The sequence below is a fragment of the Thalassophryne amazonica genome, chromosome 19 (genome assembly GCF_902500255.1).
Source record: "Thalassophryne amazonica chromosome 19, fThaAma1.1, whole genome shotgun sequence".
Taxonomy (NCBI): domain Eukaryota; kingdom Metazoa; phylum Chordata; class Actinopteri; order Batrachoidiformes; family Batrachoididae; genus Thalassophryne; species Thalassophryne amazonica.
Window position 1 is genome coordinate 20,373,606 of NC_047121.1, and position 22,233 is coordinate 20,395,838.

At 41.2% G+C, this 22,233-nt stretch overlaps 1 protein-coding gene across 2 annotated transcripts in view; it reads left to right on the forward strand.

The window, feature by feature from the left end:
• The window catches only part of LOC117532088 (protein jagged-2-like), a 216,973-nt gene that overhangs the window by 88,145 nt on the left and 106,595 nt on the right, over positions 1 to 22,233 (forward strand). For both annotated transcript variants that reach the window (XM_034195329.1, XM_034195330.1), the window contains exon 3: positions 3,941 to 4,001. In XM_034195329.1, the coding sequence (XP_034051220.1) occupies positions 3,941 to 4,001 (61 nt within the window). The remainder of the gene's footprint in view (positions 1 to 3,940; positions 4,002 to 22,233) is intronic.

Consider the following 22,233-nt stretch of genomic DNA (forward strand, 5'->3'; position numbering starts at 1 on the left):
TGGTAGTATAATATTCATTTGCAACTGTCGTCATGTGGATTCTCTATGTTGTGACTCTGGCGCGCAAGGGATTATGGGATATCTCAATAGGGCGAATGACAGCAAACACCTCAGCCTTAAAGATGGTAGTGTATCTGTGCAGTTCAATGCTCTTTTCCTGTGTCAGGCCGTTGTGTTGTATTTAGGACTGAAACGATTACTCGAATAAGTCGAATAATTCGTTACAAAAAATGATGGCAGTAAATTCTGTGCCTCGAAGCTTCGTTTAATGTTGTAGTACATATGTCAGGCCTGTGTGTGGCGCTGTAACAGCCCCAGAAAAACAAACAGAAGAAGACTAGAGGGTGCGCTCAGGCTGTGTAACAGCTAATAATTTAGTCCTTAAAGCTACCGCTTTCCAGTGCGACACAGATTAAAATAAAGCCTTTTAAGACAAAGAGGGTCCACGCTGGTCATCTGAAATGGACTTACTGTGCATTTAAAGTGAAGCAGTGTGTTTGTCTTGTCAATAGTCACTCACCACGGACTGCTCGATGTGGTGAGTGACTATTGACCCGACGGCTGGGTACCCACAGTTGAAGCCCGGCTGATGTCTGTTTTGTTCAGACTCACACTGAGTGTTTTGCTTTTTAATTTTTGCTTTTTTGGGGAACACACAGCTCTTCACGAACATGGTAACTTAAAAAAAAAGTGACTGCAAACAGAAACAGAAAGCCACATCCCATTGCCATTTCAGCAAAATGTCAAGACTTTGGCATAGTGACATTGTGCCATTGCTTAGTAGGGAGAACCCTGGACTCTTCCAGTTAAGTTTACTATCTAATGGACACCAAGGAACTTAACTGTACAACCCCAATTCCAATGAAGCTGGGACGTTGTGTATAATGTAAATAAAAACAGAATACAATGATTTGCAAATCATCTTCAACCTATATTCAATTGAATACACCACAAAGAGAAGATATTTAATATTAAAACTGATAAACTTTATTGTTTTGTGCAAATATTTGCTCATTTTGAAATGGATGCCTGCAACACGTTTCAAAAAAGCTGGGACAGTGGTATGTTTACCACTGTGTTACATCACCTTTCCTTCTAACAACACTCAATAAGCATTTGGGAACCGAGGACACTAATTGTGAGTGTCATGATTGGGTATAAAAGGAGCATCCCCAAAAGTCTCAGCCATTCACAAGCAAAGATGGGGTGAACAACTGTGTGAAAAAATATATTCCAACAGTTTAAGATCAGTGTTTCTCAATGTTCCGTTGCAAGGAAAGTAGGGATTCCATCATATACAGTCCATAATATAATCAGAAGATTCAGAAAATCTGGAGAACTTTCTACACGTAAGCGGCATGATTTTAACAGAAGATTTATTTTTCCCTGAACTGTCCTGGTAGCTTTATTTTGGTGGCAAAGTGGTGATCATTTCATAATGTGTATTTACAGTAAAAAAAAAAAAAAAAATGGGGCAGCACAATCAGGAGCTTTGAGGTTTAGACTACACTCACAAACATCACGTATTCTTACATTGGCAAGCTTAGCTATAAACACATTTACCAAAAGAATAATCTATAATGTCCCAAACATTCTCCTTTTCCTTTTCTGTGGAACCTCACCTGGATTGTGACTGTTGAGAATGGCTTTGAAACTGTGTGGGTAGAATTATTCGTATTTTGCTATAAATGTAATATACTCATTAAAGTTGTGCTGATCCATCAGACATTTTTGAGATGATGTAGGTTACAATATTTTCAGGCCAAAGATTAGCAGTTTTAGTCCTCTTGTATGGCTGCAGCTGTGCTGTGTTTTGAATTGTAGAATTCTCACAAGTTTTGTTAGTGAATCTCATGATTTTCAATAAACAGGTTTGAACCATTGCTGGTTGAGATTTTCCTAAAGCAGTGTGTGTGTGTTGTTGTTGTATCATTACAGCCGTATCTGGCTTCTCTTTGGTACATCTACACACACACACACACACACGCGCGCACACACTGTGGACTAACTCAAAACTCTCATGTATTGTAAGACTGCGTTAAAGAGCCATAAAAGCAGTTAGGATGAGATTTTTTTTTTCCATGCTTCTGTCCTCTCTGTTTCTCATCTGTGTCACTTTGTTGCCTCCTCTGTCATCTCTCCTGCAGCTCTCGCTCACATTGAGTCTGACTTGGGTCATGGGAACTCACAGCTGCTTGTCTGGCACAGTGCAGTTGACAGATACTAAGCTCCAGCTTTGTTTGTTTGCTGATTCCTGGAAAAAGAAGAAAAGAGAGAATGTGGAAACAAGGCCTGCACCTGAAACAATCTACAGTTTGAATGTGTTTATTGGGAATGTAGAATTTCATTTCTGTGGAAAGTAGGGCCTAGTGTGTTGGCATGCTGGGACTTTAACTTCCAGTGTCCACATAGTGGAACTAGAGCACCGCACTTGTAGAGCACAAACCTCACTAGTTTCCAATTCCACAAATTTTTACCATGGAAAAAATTTTCAAGGTCAAGTGGATTTTCATGATCTAAAATGTAATACAAATTATTGATCAAAAGGACTTTTCATTGTTAAAAAGAATCAAATATCTGTTAAATCCACAACACAGATAACACAATAAAGCATAAACGCTTATTTTCATCATATATATATATATATATATATATATATATATATATATATATATATATATATATATATATATATATATATATATATATATATATATATAAAGCTTGTACTGGGATACCAATGTGGGATACCAGTGCTCATACGACCGGGGGTATTTTAACATTATGTTATATTTTTGAAGTGTTGGTCTTCAGGTCTTCAGGTCTTCTGGACTTTTCCAAGAATCAAAGCATGAAGCAAAAAGTATAATAATAAATGGTACACTTCAACAGTGCACAAATATTTCTAATTAAAGAGCTCATAATACAGAAAAAAAGGTGCAACTTATACTCCAGTGAGACTTCTACTCCTGTGCAACTTATATGTGTTTTTCGTATTCAAGAGGCATTTTGAACAGGTGCAACTTATCCTCCAGAAAATATGGCAAATAATGTGTCTGAAATTGTAATTCAAGAGCTTTCCAGGCATGAATATGGGAAATATATTGTAATATGTACAATTTCAGGTGAGAAGGATATGCCTTAACCCCCCCCCCCCCCCCCCCCCCCCCAAGCTGTTGCTTTTACCAAATTTTTTGGAGTTGGGGAGGGGTCCAAGTCTTAAATATTCCCTGTAACTCCAACCACATTCCCAACCACAGTGTTGATTTATTATTACAAATATTCCCCTTGAAGAGGATGCTACCAAATCTCGACGGAGATCCAACAATGACTGGAACTCCGCAGTGGACATCAAAAACATGAAACCAATGATAACCTCCTTCCTCAAGATTCAATACACTCACACAAACGCCAACAGACTCCTACCACTCATCAAGGAATCATCAATTCAGTGACCAAATTATCAAAAAAAAAAAAAAAAATTGAATCCACATAAAATCATTTTCAAAGGTCAGGTGTGTCTGTTGACTTCTGGAAACTGTTGATGGTTTTTCACGTGAACGTGTCGTCCATCAACACAACAGCAGTTGCACTTGTTAACCAGCCTCGGGGCAAAAGACAAGCTAATCACTCACAGCAGTGTGGGAACAGGAGCTTTTTTCCCACCATTATTCACCTTTTATGCAAACTGTGTGTGTGTGGGTGTGTGTTGTGAGTGTGAGTGTGTGAGAGAGAAAGTGCTGTTTTGCGTTTTTGGTTGTTTATGACGGCAGCTCATATCTGAGTTTCTGTGTGTTAGCTTGTGTAAACTCCACATCATGTGCTTGTCTGTTTTGGACACAAGCAGCTCGGAATATGTGCACGCGCTCCTGCAGGACTGTTGGCGAGTTTTGGTATGAGCATAAGCTGTGATAACCTCTGGCCTCTCTGTGTCTTTCAGCGGGCATACACTTTGATAGTGGAGGCACGCGACTGGGACAACACAACGCATAACACCAACGGTAAGGGTTCCCTCACTCTCTACAAACATGGTGCTAAAGGCAGTTCAGTACTTGTACACCCTGAAACTCATTTTATGCTCATTGCTTCCATTAGGGTGCAAGGAAGCGTGCACCACATACGATATAATTATGATGCTGCTGTTATAGCTTTACGAAAGTTCTTATTCTTATTGGTGTTTCTTAGTGCAGCAGATAAGAGAATATTTACAGAGGAATCCTGCAAAAGGTGATATAAGCACCAAATTCGGATTGAATACTCCTTAGACATTACTCTAAGTTATTGGCCACTTGAATTTTCAATAGGCAGCCAGGTAGGGGTCAGTTGAAGAATTACACTCACTCATCTTCAACTGGTTTTCCGGGTTCGGGTCGTGAGGGCAACAGCTCCAGCAGGGAACCCCAGACTTCCCTTTCCGATGCCACATTGACCAGCTCTGACAGGCCAACCTCCATCGGAAATGAGTCTGACTTACTGCCGAGCACCCAAACACAGCTCACACTTTGCAAGTACAGAGATTGGATGGCCCTGAGAAGGGATCGCCTCACTCCATACTCCCGCAGCACCTCTCACAGTACCTCCCGGGGTACCAGATCATACGCCTTCTCCCAAGTCCACAAAACACATGTAGATTGGGTGGGCATACTCCCAGGCACCCACCCTGTGTGGCTTTGGTGGGGTGTTAAAAATCATGACCAGACTCAGTAATGCTGAACTGTTAGGGTTATTGCAAAGTGGAGCTAACTTCATTATATGGGGCTGTTCCACAGACCACCAATCCTTCCTGTTTAATCCTGAATAGCAAATCAGGACATGTTTTGAATCATAATAACTTCTTGATTCATCTTTATCAATCTTGAACTGGCTTGATGTACATTACATGCATCATCAGCACCAGATTTGAAATCAGGATCCAATTCTTCAAAAAAAAAAAAAAAACCTTCAAAAATTTCATCTCGATTCTCAAAATCCTTGACAGTACGTGTCAACTTCTGGGTAGTCATAGTCTTAATGTCTTCAGTCATGTTCAAATGTCTTTAAACAGAGTATTCCTAGTGACTATTGGTTTAAATGTGCTTGATCGTGCTCCCTCAGGGTAAAAATCTGAAGCCAAAGTAATGTTTTTTTGTGGTTTTTGGCCAAGGGTGCCAGTCTTTTCTTTTTGTGTTTGTTTTTTTTTTTTTGGGGGGGGGGGGGGGCAGGGGGGTGTGCCAGGTCTGCAGTTTATAAGAGAGCCTTTTAAGAGGCAAGCTAGATTAAACAGTTTCATCCCATTTTTGCACATTATTGTATCGGGGGTGATCCAGTGTCACTATGGTAAATAACACTAAAATTTCACTTGATGGAAATACTGCAGCACATGCTTCTTATTACGTACACTACAAGCCATCTTATTACGGATATTTATAATATAATACTCAGGAAGGAGACACCCATGCTGAAGTTAGTGGTTAACATGTTACGGTTTAACCCAAAGGACCAGAATGGAGGACCCAAATGCGGGATGCTGAGATGAAAGGAAGAAAAATTTATTGGAAGCATGGTTACAATTGAATACTGAAATGTACTAGGAGTCCTGGAGGTGAGGAGACACAGACTGGAACAAAACAGTGGATGTGACTGGAAACCGAAACCAGATGAGACCAGAGCAGGTAACAGTATTGGAGACCAGAGCCAGGGAACAGAGTAGACGATGAGGTTGGAGACCGGAGCAAGATGGACACCAAAGGAGCTGACTGAAAGTAAGATCACTGGGGGGAATACAAACACAGATAAGTACGATGCCGAGCATCAAGAAAAAAAAATTCCAAATGGTAGAGGGGCCAGATGCTTCGAAGTGATAATTGAGTTAATGGCGAAGGTGGAAGTGCTGACCAGGGTTTATATACAGCTGTTAGATGATGAGCCACAGATGAGGTAATCATGGCATCCCACCTGCAAACACACAGGAAGGGCGGGGAAGGCAGAACAGAGTAACCACCAAGGCAGCACATAGCAGTACCCCCCCCCCCCCCACCCCCCAACAGGAGCCCCCTAGTGACCTATCAGACCAGTCCGGATGAAGGCGATAGAAGTCCCGCAGGAGGGATGGATCCAAGATGAGGCCTGTGGCACCCAGGAATGCTCCTCAGGTTCATAACCCTCCCAGTCCACCAGATACTGAAACCCCCGGCCTGGACAATTTAACGTCCGCAATCTGCGGCATGGTCCAGGTGGGATGACCATCCATGATCTAAGTGGGAGGAGGGGGAGTGGCCGAAGGGCACAGAGGGCTAGTGTGCACTGGCTACTAAAAAAATTATCTTTATTACAGATAACTGCTAACTATTAGTATTGAATCGGATGCGGCCACATCAGATTACACTGTCGGCTTCTGATAAATCAGTTTCACTTTATGTGCTACAGGGGCTGCTGGGTAAATTCAAGGATCACAAACACAAAGAACACATGAAAAATGAATTAATAAAAAATAAATCCCAAACAGTGTCATCATCTTTCAAATGTAAAGCTGATGACATACAGCTTTACATTTCCACCACATCCATAAACCCTAACATTCACTCCACCCTCACCCACTGCCTGTCTGAGTTAAAAACTTGGATGCAACACAATTTCTTGAAATTAAACACTGACAAAACAGACATCATCATCATCGGCCCTAAAAACATCACAAATCAACCCATTTTTACTCTGTTTTGACAACACTGCACTCACTCCATCCCCCCTTGTCCGCAATCTTGGAATCCTTCTCGGCCCCACCCTCTCATTTGACCCACGCATTAAACAAATAACCCGGACTGCATTCTTCCACTTGAGAAATATCGCACGTCTCCGTTCATCCCTCACTTTCTCCACTGCTGAAACCCTTATACATGCTTTTATCACATCCAGAATCGACTATTGCAATAGCATCCTCTATGGTTTACCTTCCAAAATACTCAATAAACTACAGTATATACAAAACTCTGCTGCCCGTCTCATCACCCACACCCGCACTCGAGAACACATCACCCCCGTCCTACAAAACCTCCACTGGCTCCCCATCACTCAACGCATTCACTTCAAAATCCTCCTGATCACTTTCAAAGCCCTCCATAACCTGGCCTCCACATATCTCACTGACCTCCTCCACCGCCACACTCCATCACGCTCTCTCCGCTCCTCCGACACAAACCTTTTGTCCTTTCCCTGTAGGACCAGGCTCCGAACCTGGGGAGACAGAGCCTTCTCCATCGCTGCCCCTACCCTCTGGAACTCTCTGCCCCAACCACTCCGTGCTTGCCCCGACCTCCCCTCCTTCAAGAAAGAACTCAAAACCCATCTGTTTAAGTTAGCTTTTAATGTACAGCCCTGATTTTTAATGTGTTTTTTTCTTAGCGTTTTTATCCTTTTCTTTTGGTTTGTAAAGCGTCTTTGAGTGTCCAGAAAAGCGCTATACAAATAAAATGTATTATTATTATTATTATTATTAAAAGCAGTAAAACACAGTAATAGAAGTCACAGTTCATCTCAGTATTAGATACACCATCATTTATGAGCTAAAAGCTGCTGCTTTTTTCACATTCTTTGAACCCTGTGGCTTAAACAACCAAAATACATCCATTAATGCATTGATTGGCAGTGTAAGATATACGTAGTAAATATAAATTCTTACCTATTAGTTTCAGTGGGATTCATCTGAATAAATAATCCACAAAAAGCGTCTTTTTAAAAAAAATCCATAACAGTGTCTAAACGTGAAGAAAAGTCCCTCCCTCTGTACATACAGCTGTGCTGTGAGAGCTCCTCTCCCCCACGAGTCTAAAGAAATAAAATAAAATAATGTTAAATTTAGTCTGTTTTGTTTTTGTGTCGAGTGGATGACTCACTGTAACGTCCGAAGTGAACCTGAACTACACTACCCACAATGCTCCCTGCGTCGACCGGCCAATCACATTTTGCGCTTAATGATGACATCATCAGCAAGTGACAGGCAGCCAGTCTGCTACAAACACACAACAGATGGACTAAAATGTTTGATTTTAGGGTTTACAAATGTTTTTGACCATTAAACTTTGCTCACTTTACCAGCAAATAATGTTATTGGACTGAAAGTTATCGGAACAAAATTTATTGGAAGCTAATTGGTCCGATGATGGTTTTATCTGAAAAGCTGAACCAATAGCAAAAACATTATCTTTGATAATTATCTGCTATCAGATTAGCTGAACTGTGCCCGCCACTGCATCACTGTGCCACTCTACTCTGATTGGCTGTCACCCCTGCACCTCAAAAAAAAAAAAAAAAAAAAAAGAGAACAGAATGAAACAGAACGTGAGTTTATAACCTCCTAAAAATAGGTCAAGGTTAGCCATCTTTGAACTTGTCCAAGGTCTGTTTCCCAAGAATGTTCCCTGTGAATTTGAAGACTCTGGCAGTAATAGGACTGGACTTACGCTGAGCACAGACAGCGGACAGGCAGACATACAGATGGTCATATTTGATGGCCAATATTCAAAACATATATATCAACATATATATCAACACCATTTGGAAAAGGCACATCTTTGATAGTTTTAGCACAATCATACAGCACTTTAAAAAGCCTGATGTCATACAAATGTTGACGAACAATGACAGAACCTTCAGTTGTACTATAAAAGTTCAAAACTTAAATGACAGAATCTGGTAACTCCATTGATTATTTTACCTTCTGCAATTAACATGTATAAAACTTTTTTCTGATGCTGTTCCTGTGTATGTTGCAGAGGTTCCACATGCACTTTCCCCACCACCACTGCTCCTTTGTTCTTCTCTCACCACTTTGACAGTGTCTGACCCTGGTTTTACATGGGGTAGGAAGTCCTTGTCTCTATATTGGGACTGGTACTCAATTGCTTTGTTAAGTCATTAATTACGGGTCACGTTTCTCTTTTTGTCCTCCCGATATGTCCCCTGATTTGCGTCCTAGCAGCTGGGTAGCTACTGCATGGCACATTATTGTTGAACAGGAACAATGTGACAGGCTGCGCTGAACCAGCTGTCATCCAGATTCCAATGCCCAGTTCTGGACTGCAGCTTGGGAGGTTGGACTCATATGTCTTATACTTGTTGGACTGTCAATATATTTGACATTGCAGTGGGTGGATGGATGGCTTATTAATCCTCAGAGGGGTAAAGCTGTGAGGCAGTGACAAGCAGGTGATGATGTCTTGACTGCCATGCCAGTCTTATAGTGAATGTTTTCTGTTCCTGCTTGATCCCAGCTCCTGCCAGTTAAACTGTCAACAGTAAACAATTCTGTCAACATAAAAAGACAGTTTGCCTTATGATAAATCATTTTGAATGTCCAAAGAAATATGTCAATTGCTTTTTCAAGAAGCCCTTAATGGTTGCTACAATTTGTTTTCATCTATCTAGTGTCTCTTTTTTAGCTAAATTTGATATTTTACATATTGAAAGAACAGAGCAAACTTTTTTGCCAACTTTAGTGAATGTATATTGCCTTAGCCTCTCCACGGCAGCCAGATTAGCACCTGTGACAGCATTAGTGGAAGAATTAGGCAGTGATGTGGCTTAGTGGTTAGCACTGTTGCCTCACAGCAACAAGGTCATGGGATCGATTCCCCCCTGTGGCCTTTCTGTATGGAGTTTGCATGTTCTCCCCTTGTTTGCGTGGGTTTCCTCAGGGTGCTCCAGCTTCCTCCAACATCTAAAGATATGCAGGTTCAGTGGCTTGTAAACTTTATAATTGTCCAGGTTTCCCTTGTAAAAAAGATCTTGATCTCAAATTACAGTGGCTTGCAAAAGTATTCAGCCCCTTGGTATTTCATGCATTTTAATTTGTTTATGGAATTTCAAATACAAAAAGTAAATCAGGCTTTTCAAGATAACAGTTTCTAAAATTATCTTCCTTAAACTCAAACTGAAAGTAAATCTCTACAACTTGATATAAATTAATTAAAAATATAAAAGCCAAGATAATAGGTTGCATAAGTAATCAGCCCCTTTGGTATAATACCTGTAAATAATCAGTTTAATTGCCAGATTTCTTCAGACAAGTCAGGGGATGGATACATGAACATTTCCAAGTCACTAAATATGTCTTGAACTTTATTTACATCAATTATGAAGAAATACAAACAATATTCGCCCTACTGATGTATCCTATACTCCCTTGCGTGCCAGAGAGTCACTGCAGTCAAACAACATATAAAGAATCCACATGATGACAATTGTAAATGAACATTATACTGCAAAAATGTAATTTTTTTATGCTTTTCATCACGTTAATAAGACACTGCATGCATGATACCCTGAAACCATGCTAAAACAATTATAACAAATAATCCGGGTCTGCTACGTTTAATCTGTGTGGAATTTAATAAACGCAAACCGAATTTCAGACATATTATATATGGAACAAGGAGGACAAACAGTGTTGTAAAGAACAATAATCAAGACGTTAAAGAGCAAACTTCATTTTCTCCCAAAACGACATGAACAGGAAGTGAGTGTAGCTCACAACAGCTCCCATTGAAAATAACGTAGAGACAGCCTGTGATTCTCGCATGTTTACATAAAACAAACACAGTAACAACATCTATAAACCCAGAGAATATATTCATGAGAGTTTTAGGCACAATATAAAAATAGTTTTATGTTACGATGTTATTGGTGTTGTCCGTGTGCAGCAGTTAAAGTGCAGCGTGATCAGAGCGTCTCAATGCAGTTCTCAATGTTACTGAGATCTCACAGCGCGGCGACCTCTCCGAGGTTTTGTGGGATTTGAAATGTCAATGGGGGAATGGCATTCTGTGGTAAATCAGTGTGGAGTAGACAGTTCTCAAAAACTGAGTGACTGTGCAATAAGGAGAAGAGTGAGGAAAGACACCCAGACAACACAGAAGACGTTACAGGCTTCTGTGGCTGTGACTGGAGAAATTGTGCATAGTACAAGTTTTGCATTTTGTATCACCAGTTATACAGCTTCATGATGAATACTTTAATAATATGTTTGGAGCTGTTGTTCTTCGTAACAGTAAAAGCATTAATGTCCTTTGAGATGTATATAGCAGCTAACTATGTCTGCATATACAGTGGTCCCTCGCTATAACGCGGTTCACCTTTCGCGGCCTCGCAGTTTTGCGGATTTTTTTTAGTGCAGTTTTGCATGCTTTTTTTTTAACAGCACATTGTGTTCTGCGTCCTTATCAGGAGGGCCGGTCGCGGCATCGGTCGGCATCACCGCGATTGCTCTCACTGCCTCCGATGCGCTTACTGAGTCTACAGGCTCAGTAAACGCAGCAGCGGGCCACTCACCCCGCCTTCCTGTCTGCTGTGCGGAGCTGCAACAAATCTGGCAACAGGTCCAGAGACTACACTCACTGTTTTGATGTGGATGTTGACCGCAGCCGAGGAGCTCTGTGGCCACTGAGAGAGGACTTGGATTCTTTGCGGGTCCCACATCCATACCTCCAGAGGCAGTGAGTGAAGGGAGAGCACACGCATTGTCTTCTGCTTGTGTCTGTTTATAATCTTTTCGCCCAGAAGAAAAAAGAGTGTTTACACAGGAGAGAAAAGTGAGAAAATGTTAATGCCTGTTTGAGAAAAGTGTATAAAGTGTGTAGTGAGGGGTTTTACAGCCTTAAAACATCTATAATAATTGCAAAAAATAGCGCTGACTACTTCGTGGATTTCGCTTATCGCGGGTTATTTTTAGAACATAACTCCCACGATAAACGAGGGACCACTGTACATGATTTTGTCAGTCACACTCAATCAGATAAAAGTTATATATGAAAACAGTTCTGGCTGACGTCTTGTTAAATGATTTAATATTTAATTTTTGTTGTTTCACACACTTACATAAAGTTTCTCTTTCATCTATTTCACATTTGTTTGCTTTATAAAATCCAAATGTTTGAAAGCAAGTTTTTCCGAACACTGCTTCCCTCAGTAACTCAGGGGTTGCTGTTTTATCACATACCATCCGGTTGCAAGTACAGTGGGGGAAATAAGTTTTTGATCCGCTTCAATTTTGCAAGTTTTCCCACCTACAAAGAATGGAGAGGTCTGTAAATTTTGTCATAGGTACACTTCAACTGTGAGAGACAGAATCTAAAAAAATCCAGAAAATCACATTGTATGATTTTTAAGTAATTCATTTGCATTTTATTGCATGAAATAAGTATTTGATCCCCTACCAACCAGCAAGAATTCTGGCTCTCACAGACCTGTTAATTTTTTTTAAGAAGCCCTCTTATTCTGCACTCCTTACCTCTTTACCTAATTGCACCTGTTTGAACTTGTTACCTGTATAAAAGACCCCTCTTCACACACTCAATCAATCACACTCCAACTTGTCACCATAGCCAAGACCAAAGAGCTGTCTAAGGACACCAGGGACAAAAGTATAGATCTGCACAAGGCCAGGATGGACTCCAGGACAGTAGGCAAGCAGCTTGGTGAGAAGACAACAACTGTTAAGATTATTTATTAGAAAGTGGAAGAAACACAAGATGACTGTCAATCTCCTTCGGTCTGGGATTCCTTACAAGATCTCACTTCATGGGGTAAGGATGATTCTGAGAAAGCTCAGAGCTACACAGGAGGACCTGGTCAATGACCTGAGGAGAGCTGGGACCACAGTCACAAAGATTACATTAGTAACACACGATGCTGTCATGGTTTAAAATCCTGCAGTGCACCCAAGGTCCCCCTGCTCAAGCCAGCACATGTCCAGGCCCGTTTGAAGTTCACCAATGACCATCTGGATGATCCAGAGGAGGCATGGGAGAAGGTCATGTGGTCAGATGAGACCAAAATAGAGCTTTTTGGAATCAGCTCCACTTGCCGTGTTTAGAGGATGAGAACAACCCCAGGAAAACCATCCCAACCGTGAAGCATGGGGATGGAAACATCATACTCTGGGGGTGCTCTTCCGTAAAGGGGACAGGACGACTGGGAGGGTGGATGGGGTCATGTATTGCGAGATTTTGGTAAACAACCTCCTTCCCTCAGTAGGAGCATTGAAGAAGTGTCATGGCTGGATCTTCCAGCATGACAATGCTGGAAGATCCAGCATTGCGTTACCTGTGCTGCTCCACAGCCTGTCTAGTGGATTTCTATTTTGTTTTAGCACTGTTGTCGTGCGTTACCTGTGCTGCTCCACAGCCTGTCTAGTGGATTTTTATTTTGTTTTAGCACTGTTGTCGTGCGTTGCCTGTGCTGCTCCACAGCCTGTCCAGTGGATTTTTATTTTATTTTATTTTTTAGCACTGTTGTTGTGCGTTACCTGTGCTGCTCCACAGCCTGTCCAGTGGATTTTTATTTTTATTTTATTTTATTTTTTAGCACTGTTGTTGTGCGTTACCTGTGCTGCTCCACAGCCTGTCTAGTGGATTTTTATTTTATTTTAGCACTGTTGTCGTGCGTTACCTGTGCTGCTCCATAGCCTGTCTAGTGGATTTTTATTTTGTTTTAGCACTGTTGTCGTGCGTTGCCTGTGCTGCTCCACAGCCTGTCCAGTGGATTTTTATTTTTATTTTATTTTATTTTTTAGCACTGTTGTTGTGCGTTACCTGTGCTGCTCCACAGCCTGTCTAGTGGATTTTTATTTTATTTTAGCACTGTTGTCGTGCGTTACCTGTGCTGCTCCACAGCCTGTCTAGTGTCGGATTCCCTGTTTGGGAATCCGCTAGCTTAGCGTAGCTACTAGCTCTTAGCCGTTTTAGCATGGCGGCTTCTCCTGTCTCTCCCGTACTTTTCTGCTCTGGGTGTGAAATGTTTAGTTATTCCTCGGCCTCTTTTAGCAGTAACGGTACATGTAATAAGTGCAGCTTATTCGTAGCTTTGGAGGCCAGGCTGGGCGAATTGGAGGCTCGGCTCCGCACCGTGGAAAATTCTACAGCTAGCCAGGCCCCTGTAGTCGGTGCGGACCAAGGTAGCTTAGCCGCCGTTAGTTCCCCCCTGGCAGACCCCGTGCAGTCGGGAAGGCAGGCTGACTGGGTGACTGTGAGGAGGAAGCGTAGCCCTAAACAGAAGCCCCGTGTACACCGTCAACCAGTTCACATCTCTAACCGTTTTTCCCCACTCGACGATACACTCGCCGAGGATCAAACTCTGGTTATTGGCGACTCTGTTTTGAGAAATGTGAAGTTAGCGACACCAGCAACCATTGTCAATTGTCTTCCGGGGGCCAGAGCAGGCGACATCGAAGGACATTTGAAATTGCTGGCTAAGGCTAAGCGTAAATTTGGTAAGATTGTAATTCACGTCGGCAGTAATGACACTCGGTTACGCCAATCGGAGGTCACTAAAATTAACATTGAATCGGTGTGTAACTTTGCAAAAACAATGTCGGACTCTGTTGTTTTCTCTGGGCCCCTCCCCAATCAGACCGGGAGTGACATGTTTAGCCGCATGTTCTCCTTGAATTGCTGGCTGTCTGAGTGGTGTCCAAAAAATGAGGTGGGCTTCATTGATAATTGGCAAAGCTTCTGGGGAAAACCTGGTCTTGTTAGGAGAGACGGCATCCATCCCACTTTAGAGGGAGCAGCTCTCATTTCTAGAAATCTGGCCAATTTTTTGGGATCCTCCAAACTGTGACTGTCTAGCGTTGGGACCAGGACGCAGAGCTGTGGTCTTATACACCTCTCTGCAGCTTCTCTCCCCCTGCCATCCCCTCATTACCCCATCCCCGTAGAGACGGTGCCTGCTCCCAGACCACCAATAACCAGCAAAAATCTATTTAAGCATAAAAATTCAAAAGAAAAAATAATATAGCACCTTCAATTGCACCACAGACTAAAACAGTTAAATGTGGTCTATTAAACATTAGGTCTCTTTCTTCTAAGTCCCTGTTGGTAAATGATATAATAATTGATCAACGTATTGATTTATTCTGCCTAACAGAAACTTGGTTACAGCAGGATGAATATGTTAGTTTAAATGAGTCAACACCCCCGAGTCACACTAACTGTCAGAATGCTCGTAGCACGGGCCGGGGCGGAGGATTAGCAGCAATCTTCCATTCCAGCTTATTAATTAATCAAAAACCTAGACAGAGCTTTAATTCATTTGAAAGCTTGTATCTTAGTCTTGTCCATCCAAATTGGAAGTCCCAAAAACCAGTTTTATTTGTTATTATCTATCGTCCACCTGGTCGTTACTGTGAGTTTCTCTGTGAATTTTCAGACCTTTTGTCTGACTTAGTGCTTAGCTCAGATAAGATAATTATAGTGGGCGATTTTAACATCCACACAGATGCTGAGAATGACAGCCTCAACACTTCATTTAATCTATTATTAGACTCTATCGGCTTTGCTCAAAAAGTAAATGAGTCCACCCACCACTTTAATCATATTTTAGATCTTGTTCTGACTTATGGTATGGAAATAGAAGACTTAACAGTATTCCCTGAAAACTCCCTTTTGTCTGATCATTTTTTAATAACATTTACATTTACCCTGATGGACTACCCTGCAGTGGGGAATAAGTTTCATTACACTAGAAGTCTTTCAGAAAGCGCTGTAACTAGGTTTAAGGATATGATTCCTTCTTTATGTTCTCTAATGTCATATACCAACACAGAGCAGAGTAGCTACCTAAACTCTGTAAGGGAGTTAGAGTATCTTGTCAATAGTTTTACATCCTCATTGAAGACAACTTTGGATGCTGTAGCTCCTCTGAAAAAGAGAGCTTTAAATCAGAAGTGTCTGACTCCGTGGTATAACTCACAAACTCGTAGCTTAAAGCAGATAACCCGTAAGTTGGAGAGGAAATGGCGTCTCACTAATTTAGAAGATCTTCACTTAGCCTGGAAAAAGAGTTTGTTGCTCTATAAGAAAGCCCTTCGTGAAGCTAGGACATCTTTCTACTCATCACTAATTGAAGAAAATAAGAACAACCCCAGGTTTCTTTTCAGCACTGTAGCCAGGCTGACAAAGAGTCAGAGCTCTATTGAGCTGAGTATTCCATTAACTTTAACTAGTAATGGCTTCATGACTTTCTTTGCTAACAAAATTTTGACTATTAGAGAAAAAATTACTCATAACCATCCCAAAGATGTATCGTTATCTTTGGCTGCTTTCAGTGATGCCGGTATTGGTTAGACTCTTTCTCTCCGATTGTTCTGAGTTATTTTCATTAGTTACTTCATCCAAACCATCAACATGCTTATTAGACCCCATTCCTGCCAGGCTGCTCAAGGAAGTCCTACCATTATTTAATGCTTCAATCTTAAATATGATCAATCTATCTTTGTTAGTTGGTTATGTACCACAGGCCTTTAAGGTGGCAGTAATTAAACCATTACTTAAAAAGCCATCACTTGACCCAGCTATCTTAGCTAATTATAGGCCAATCTCCAACCTTCCTTTTCTCTCAAAGATTCTTGAGAGGGTAGTTGTAAAACAGCTAACTGATCACCTGCAGAGGAATGGTCTATTTGAAGAGTTTCAGTCAGGTTTTAGAATTCATCATAGTACAGAAACAGCATTAGTGAAGGTTACAAATGATCTTCTTATGGCTTCGGACAGTGGACTTATCTCTGTGCTTGTTCTGTTGGACCTCAGTGCTGCTTTTGATACTGTTGACCATAAAATTTTATTACAGAGATTAGAGCATGTCATAGGTATTAAAGGCATTGCGCTGCGGTGGTTTGAATCATATTTGTCTAATAGATTACAGTTTGTTCATGTAAATGGGGAATCTTCTTCACAGACTAAAGTTAATTATGGAGTTCCACAAGGTTCTGTGCTAGGACCAATTTTATTCACTTTATACATGCTTCCCTTGGGCAGTATTATTAGACGGTATTGCTTAAATTTTCATTGTTACGCAGATGATACCCAGCTTTATCTATCCATGAAGCCAGAGGATACGCACCAATTAGCTAAACTGCAGGATTGTCTTACAGACATAAAGACATGGATGACCTCTAATTTCCTGCTTTTAAACTCAGATAAAACTGAAGTTATTGTACTTGGCCCCACAAATCTTAGATGCATGGTGTCTAACCAGATCGTTACTCTGGATGGCATTTCCCTGATCTCTAGTAATACTGTGAGAAATCTTGGAGTTATTTTTGATCAGGATATGTCATTCAAAGCGCATATTAAACAAATATGTAGGACTGCCTTTTTGCATTTACGCAATATCTCTAAAATCAGAAAGGTCTTGTCTCAGAGTGATGCTGAAAAACTAATTCATGCATTTGTTTCCTCTAGGCTGGACTATTGTAATTCATTATTATCAGGTTGTCCTAAAAGTTCCCTAAAAAGCCTTCAGTTGGTTCAGAATGCTGCAGCTAGAGTACTGACGGGGACTAGCAGGAGAGAGCATATCTCACCCGTGTTGGCCTCCCTTCATTGGCTTCCTGTTAATGCTAGAATAGAATTTAAAATTCTTCTTCTTACTTATAAGGTTTTGAATAATCAGGTCCCATCTTATCTTAGGGACCTCATAGTACCATATTACCCCATTAGAGCGCTTCGCTCTCAGACTGCGGGCTTACTTGTAGTTCCTAGGGTTTGTAAGAGTAGAATGGGAGGCAGAGCCTTCAGCTTTCAGGCTCCTCTCCTGTGGAACCAGCTCCCAATTCAGATCAGGGAGACAGATACCCTCTCTACTTTTAAGATTAGGCTTAAAACTTTCCTTTTCGCTAAGGCTTATAGTTAGGGCTGGATCGGGTGACCCTGGACCATCCCTTGGTTATGTTGCTTTAGACGTAGACTGTGTTTCATAATTATTGTATGGCCTTGCCTTGCAATGTGGAGCGCCTTGGGGCAACTGTTTGTTGTGATTTGGCGCTATACAAGAAAAAAGTTGATTGATTGATTGACAATGACCCCAAACACACAGCCAGGGACACTGAGGAGGGGCTCTGTAAGAAGCATTTCAAAGTCCTGGAGTGGCTGAGGCAGTCTCCAGACCTGAACTAAATAGAAGATCTTTGGAAGGAGCCGAAACTCCAAACCTGAAAGATTTGGACAAGATCTGTATGGAGAAGTGGACCAAAATCCCTGTTGCAGTTTGTGAAAACTTGGTCAAGAACTACAGGAAACGTCTGACCTCTGTAATGGCAGACAAATGTTTCCATACCAATTGTTAATGTCTATTTTCTAGGGGATCAAATACTTATTTCATGCAATAAAATGCAAATTAATTATTTAAAAATCATACAATGTGATTTTAGAGGTGTTCCGGGCACGTCCCATTAGGAGGAGGCCCCGGGGAAGACCCAGGACACGCTGGAGGGACTACATCTCTCGGCTGGCTTGGGAACACCTTGGGGTTCCCCCGGATTTGCTGGGGGAGGTGTGTGTGGATCGGGAGGTCTGGGCGGCTTTGCTTGAGCTGCTGCAACCCGCGACCCGACTCCGGATAAAGCGGAAGAAAATGGATGGATGGATGGATGGATGGACAATGTGATTTTCAGGATTTTTTTTTTAGATTCTGTCTCTCACAGTTGAAGTGTACCAACCATAAAAAATACAGACCTCTCCATTCTTTGTAGATTGGAAAACCTGCAAAACTGACAGGGGATCAAATGCTTATTTCACCCACTGTACATACATAGCACAAATAATCACAGAGGGAAATACCATTTTTTTAATGTTATCTCATGGCACATCTGGGATCGTATGCTTTTTTTTTTGTAACATTGCCACATCCGTGACACTATAGAACCTCCTTGAACCCCGATTGACAGCGACCCAGGAAGACCACTGATTGATCCTAATCTCCTGAAAAAACCACCAGCTGCATTCAGGTAAAAAGTGGGGGCCCCTTTGGTCTTTTCCAGTTGATGAGGATCTAAGCTGTGCTGTATCAAGCCCTGGGAAGCCTGCCACAATGCCACATGGCCATAGTGTTGCAGCTGCAATTTCCTTATTGTGCAGATAGTACATCTACTCTGAGATAGGCAGCACCTGGAGCATGTTGAGCAGGTAGCTCAGTGGGGTAAGGAGTTGGGTGACCAAAATGTTGTCCTGGGTTTAAGTCCCAGTGATGCTACCTCTCTGTGTCCTTGGAGAAGACACATCATCTGCATTGTTCCAGTCCACCCAGCTGTAAATGGGTATCCACATTGGCTGTGGATGTAACTTGTGTTGGAGGGATATCCAACGCAAATTACATAAATTATTGCATAAATTATTGTACTAGAGTCCTCTGTTTTTCATGCTATGGAATCCAGGGATCATAAAGGACTTCTATTTTAAGTTTCAAAAACATGCAGTAAGATAGGAAGTGTAAGGTCCCTAAACACTTGGACATTCCTTGCCTTCAAAGATATCATCACCAAACGCCTCTTTACAGTGAGTTCCCAGACATATCACAATCTCAAAGGCCGAGCTCCCAGTGACATGAATGTCATTGCTGGGGTAGTTGAATCTCTCAACAAGTTCAAAACTTTTAGCACATACAGATACATTTATGATGGCTGAGTCCATGAGGCCATTAACAGCCTGGTTCTTAGTCCTAATCCAGAACAATTGTAAATCCAGACACTCTGACTCCTCTCTCAGCTTCTCAAGTGCTGCAATGAGAAAATCCAGGGATTCCACAAAGATCACAGCATCGACCGGAAAATCAAGGTCATTGACAAACGCCTGGTCCAGAATTGACTGGAAAGGTCACTCTGCACAGCCTTCACAGTGGCTGTCCATAGGTCAGCTATGATGTCCAGCTACTAAAGTTTAAAAGCCTTTAGCAAACTAAAATTTTGACAGGTGCTGTTTTATTTTGATTGAATGCATGGCCTTTAAATACAGTTGTATGCAAACGTTTGGGCACCCCTGATAATTTTCATGATTTACCTTTATAAAATATTGGTTGTCTGGATCAAATATTCCAGTTAAATAATATCATATAGCAGATAAAAGCAGTGATATGAATAGCAGTGAAATGATCTTTATAGGATTTATAGAAAGTGTGCAATAATTATTTAAACAAATTAGGCAAGTGCATAGATTTTGGCACCCAACAAAAAAAATACATCAATATTTAGTAGATACTCCTTTTGCAGAAATAACAGCCTCTAAAATGCTTCCTATAGCTTCCAATGACAGTCTGGATTCTGGTTGAAGGTATTTTGGACCATTCTTCTTTACAAAGTATCTCAGGTTTGTTGGTATCTGAGCATGGACAGCCCGCATAAAATCACACCACAAATTTTTAAATAATATTCAGTTCTGGGGACTGGGATGGCCTTTCCAGAACTTGTACTTGTTCCTCTGCATGAATGCCTTAGTAGATTTTGAGCAGTGTTTAGGGTCGTTGTCTTGTTGACAGATCCAGCCCCGGTGCAACTTCAACATTGTCACTGATTCATGAATATTGTTCTCAAGAATCTGCTGATGTTGACTGGAATCCATGTGACCCTCAACTTTAACAAGATTCCCAGCACCTGCACTGGCCACACAGCCCCACCGCATGATGGAACCACCTCCAAATTTTACTGTAGGTAGCAAGTGTTTTTCTTGGAATGCTGTGTCTTTTTCTGCCATGCATTCCGCCCCTTGTTATGTTCAAATTACTCAATTTTTGTTTCATCAGTCCACAGCACCTTATTCCAAAATAAAGCTGGCTTGTCCAAATGTGCTTTAGCATACCTCAAGTGACTCTGTTTATGGCGTGTATGCAGAAAAGGCTTCCTCTGCATTACAGCATCTCCTTGTGCAAAGTGCATGGTTGAACAATGCACAGAGACCCTATCTGCAGCAAGATCATGTTGTAGGTCTTTGGAGCAGGTCTGTGGGTTGACTATGACTGTTCTCACCATCCTTCACTTCAGCTAATCTGAGATTTTTCTTGGCCTGCCACTTTGGGCCTTAACTAGTACTGTGCCTGTAGTCTTCCATTTCCTCACTATGTTCCTCACAGTGAAAACTGACAGCTGAAATCTCTGAAATAGCTTTTTGTATCCTTCCCGTAAACCGTGATGTTGAACAATCTTTGCTTTCAGGTCATTTGAGAGTTGTTTAGAGGCTCTCATGTTGCCACTCATTAGAAGAGATGCAAAGAGGGGAAACATTTGCAAATGGACACCTTAAATACCCTTTCTCATGATTGGATTCACCTGTGTAAGGAGGTCAAGGGTCAGTGAGCTTACCAAACCAATTTTGTGTTCCAATAATTAGTGCTAAATGTATTCAAATCAATAAAATGACAAGGGTGCCCAAATTTACGCACCTGCCCAATTTTGTTTAAATAATTATTCCACACTTTCTGTAAATAGTAGAAACTTCATTTCACTTCTCAAATATCAGTGTGCTCGCCTGCTATATGATATATTTAACTGAAATTTCTGATCCAGACAACCAATGATTTATAAAGGAATATCATGAAAATTATCAGGGGTGTCCAAAATTTTGCATACAACTGTATTACCATCTCTATTACAAGCAACAGCAATATGGAGCTTAAAGAGAAAGTGTCAACGTCATTGATAAATTGAGTGACATTTTATTTCTTGCATGAAAATTAAAAAATTTGTTGAAATCAAACAATATTGTGTTGATATAATCAGCTGCTCTGAACCTAACACCTCTCATTTATATAACCCAGTTCTCTCTTTCTCTCTCACTCTGTCTTTCCGCTCACTCCTGCTCTCCCTAGTAACAACGGTCTCTCTTACAGCGTCCCTTCCTCACATGATTGGTTAATATTTTTATATCTAATTGCTGGAGATGAGCAGCTTTGAGTGAGTGTTCGGGTGTTTCAGGTGGTGACAGTGGGTGTGGGACTCAAATTTGTGGCACTGTGTTAACTCTCAGTGAGGCAGACAGAATCAGAACACAAGGAAATTGAGTCTTGGTTCATTTAAATTCACTTTACACACGCTACACTTGTGACTGCATGAAGGTGATATGAAGTTGTGTTTTGATGTGAAGTGACAGATCATTTGAACACAGCTGTTGTTTCATGAATCACAACTGTGCTCTTAGAGGAATTATTGCTTTGAAAATTTCTGTCATGAACATACATTGAGGAGCATAAGTAGTTTGATTTTTGAAATTTTGCCTCTGTACATCACCCCAGTGAAACAATAAGTGTAGACTTTTAAACTTTCACATTTAGATTTTGGAGTAACGGCGTAATGGACCACAGTTGTGCTGTGGTCCATAAGGACTGCACCACAAAGTTCACCACACAACCACAGACTAATTGCAAAGATTATATCATAGTGTGAAATGCACATTTTTATTGCCATCGTGTAGAGTTGCAGTGAAATCAAAGCAGTTGTGA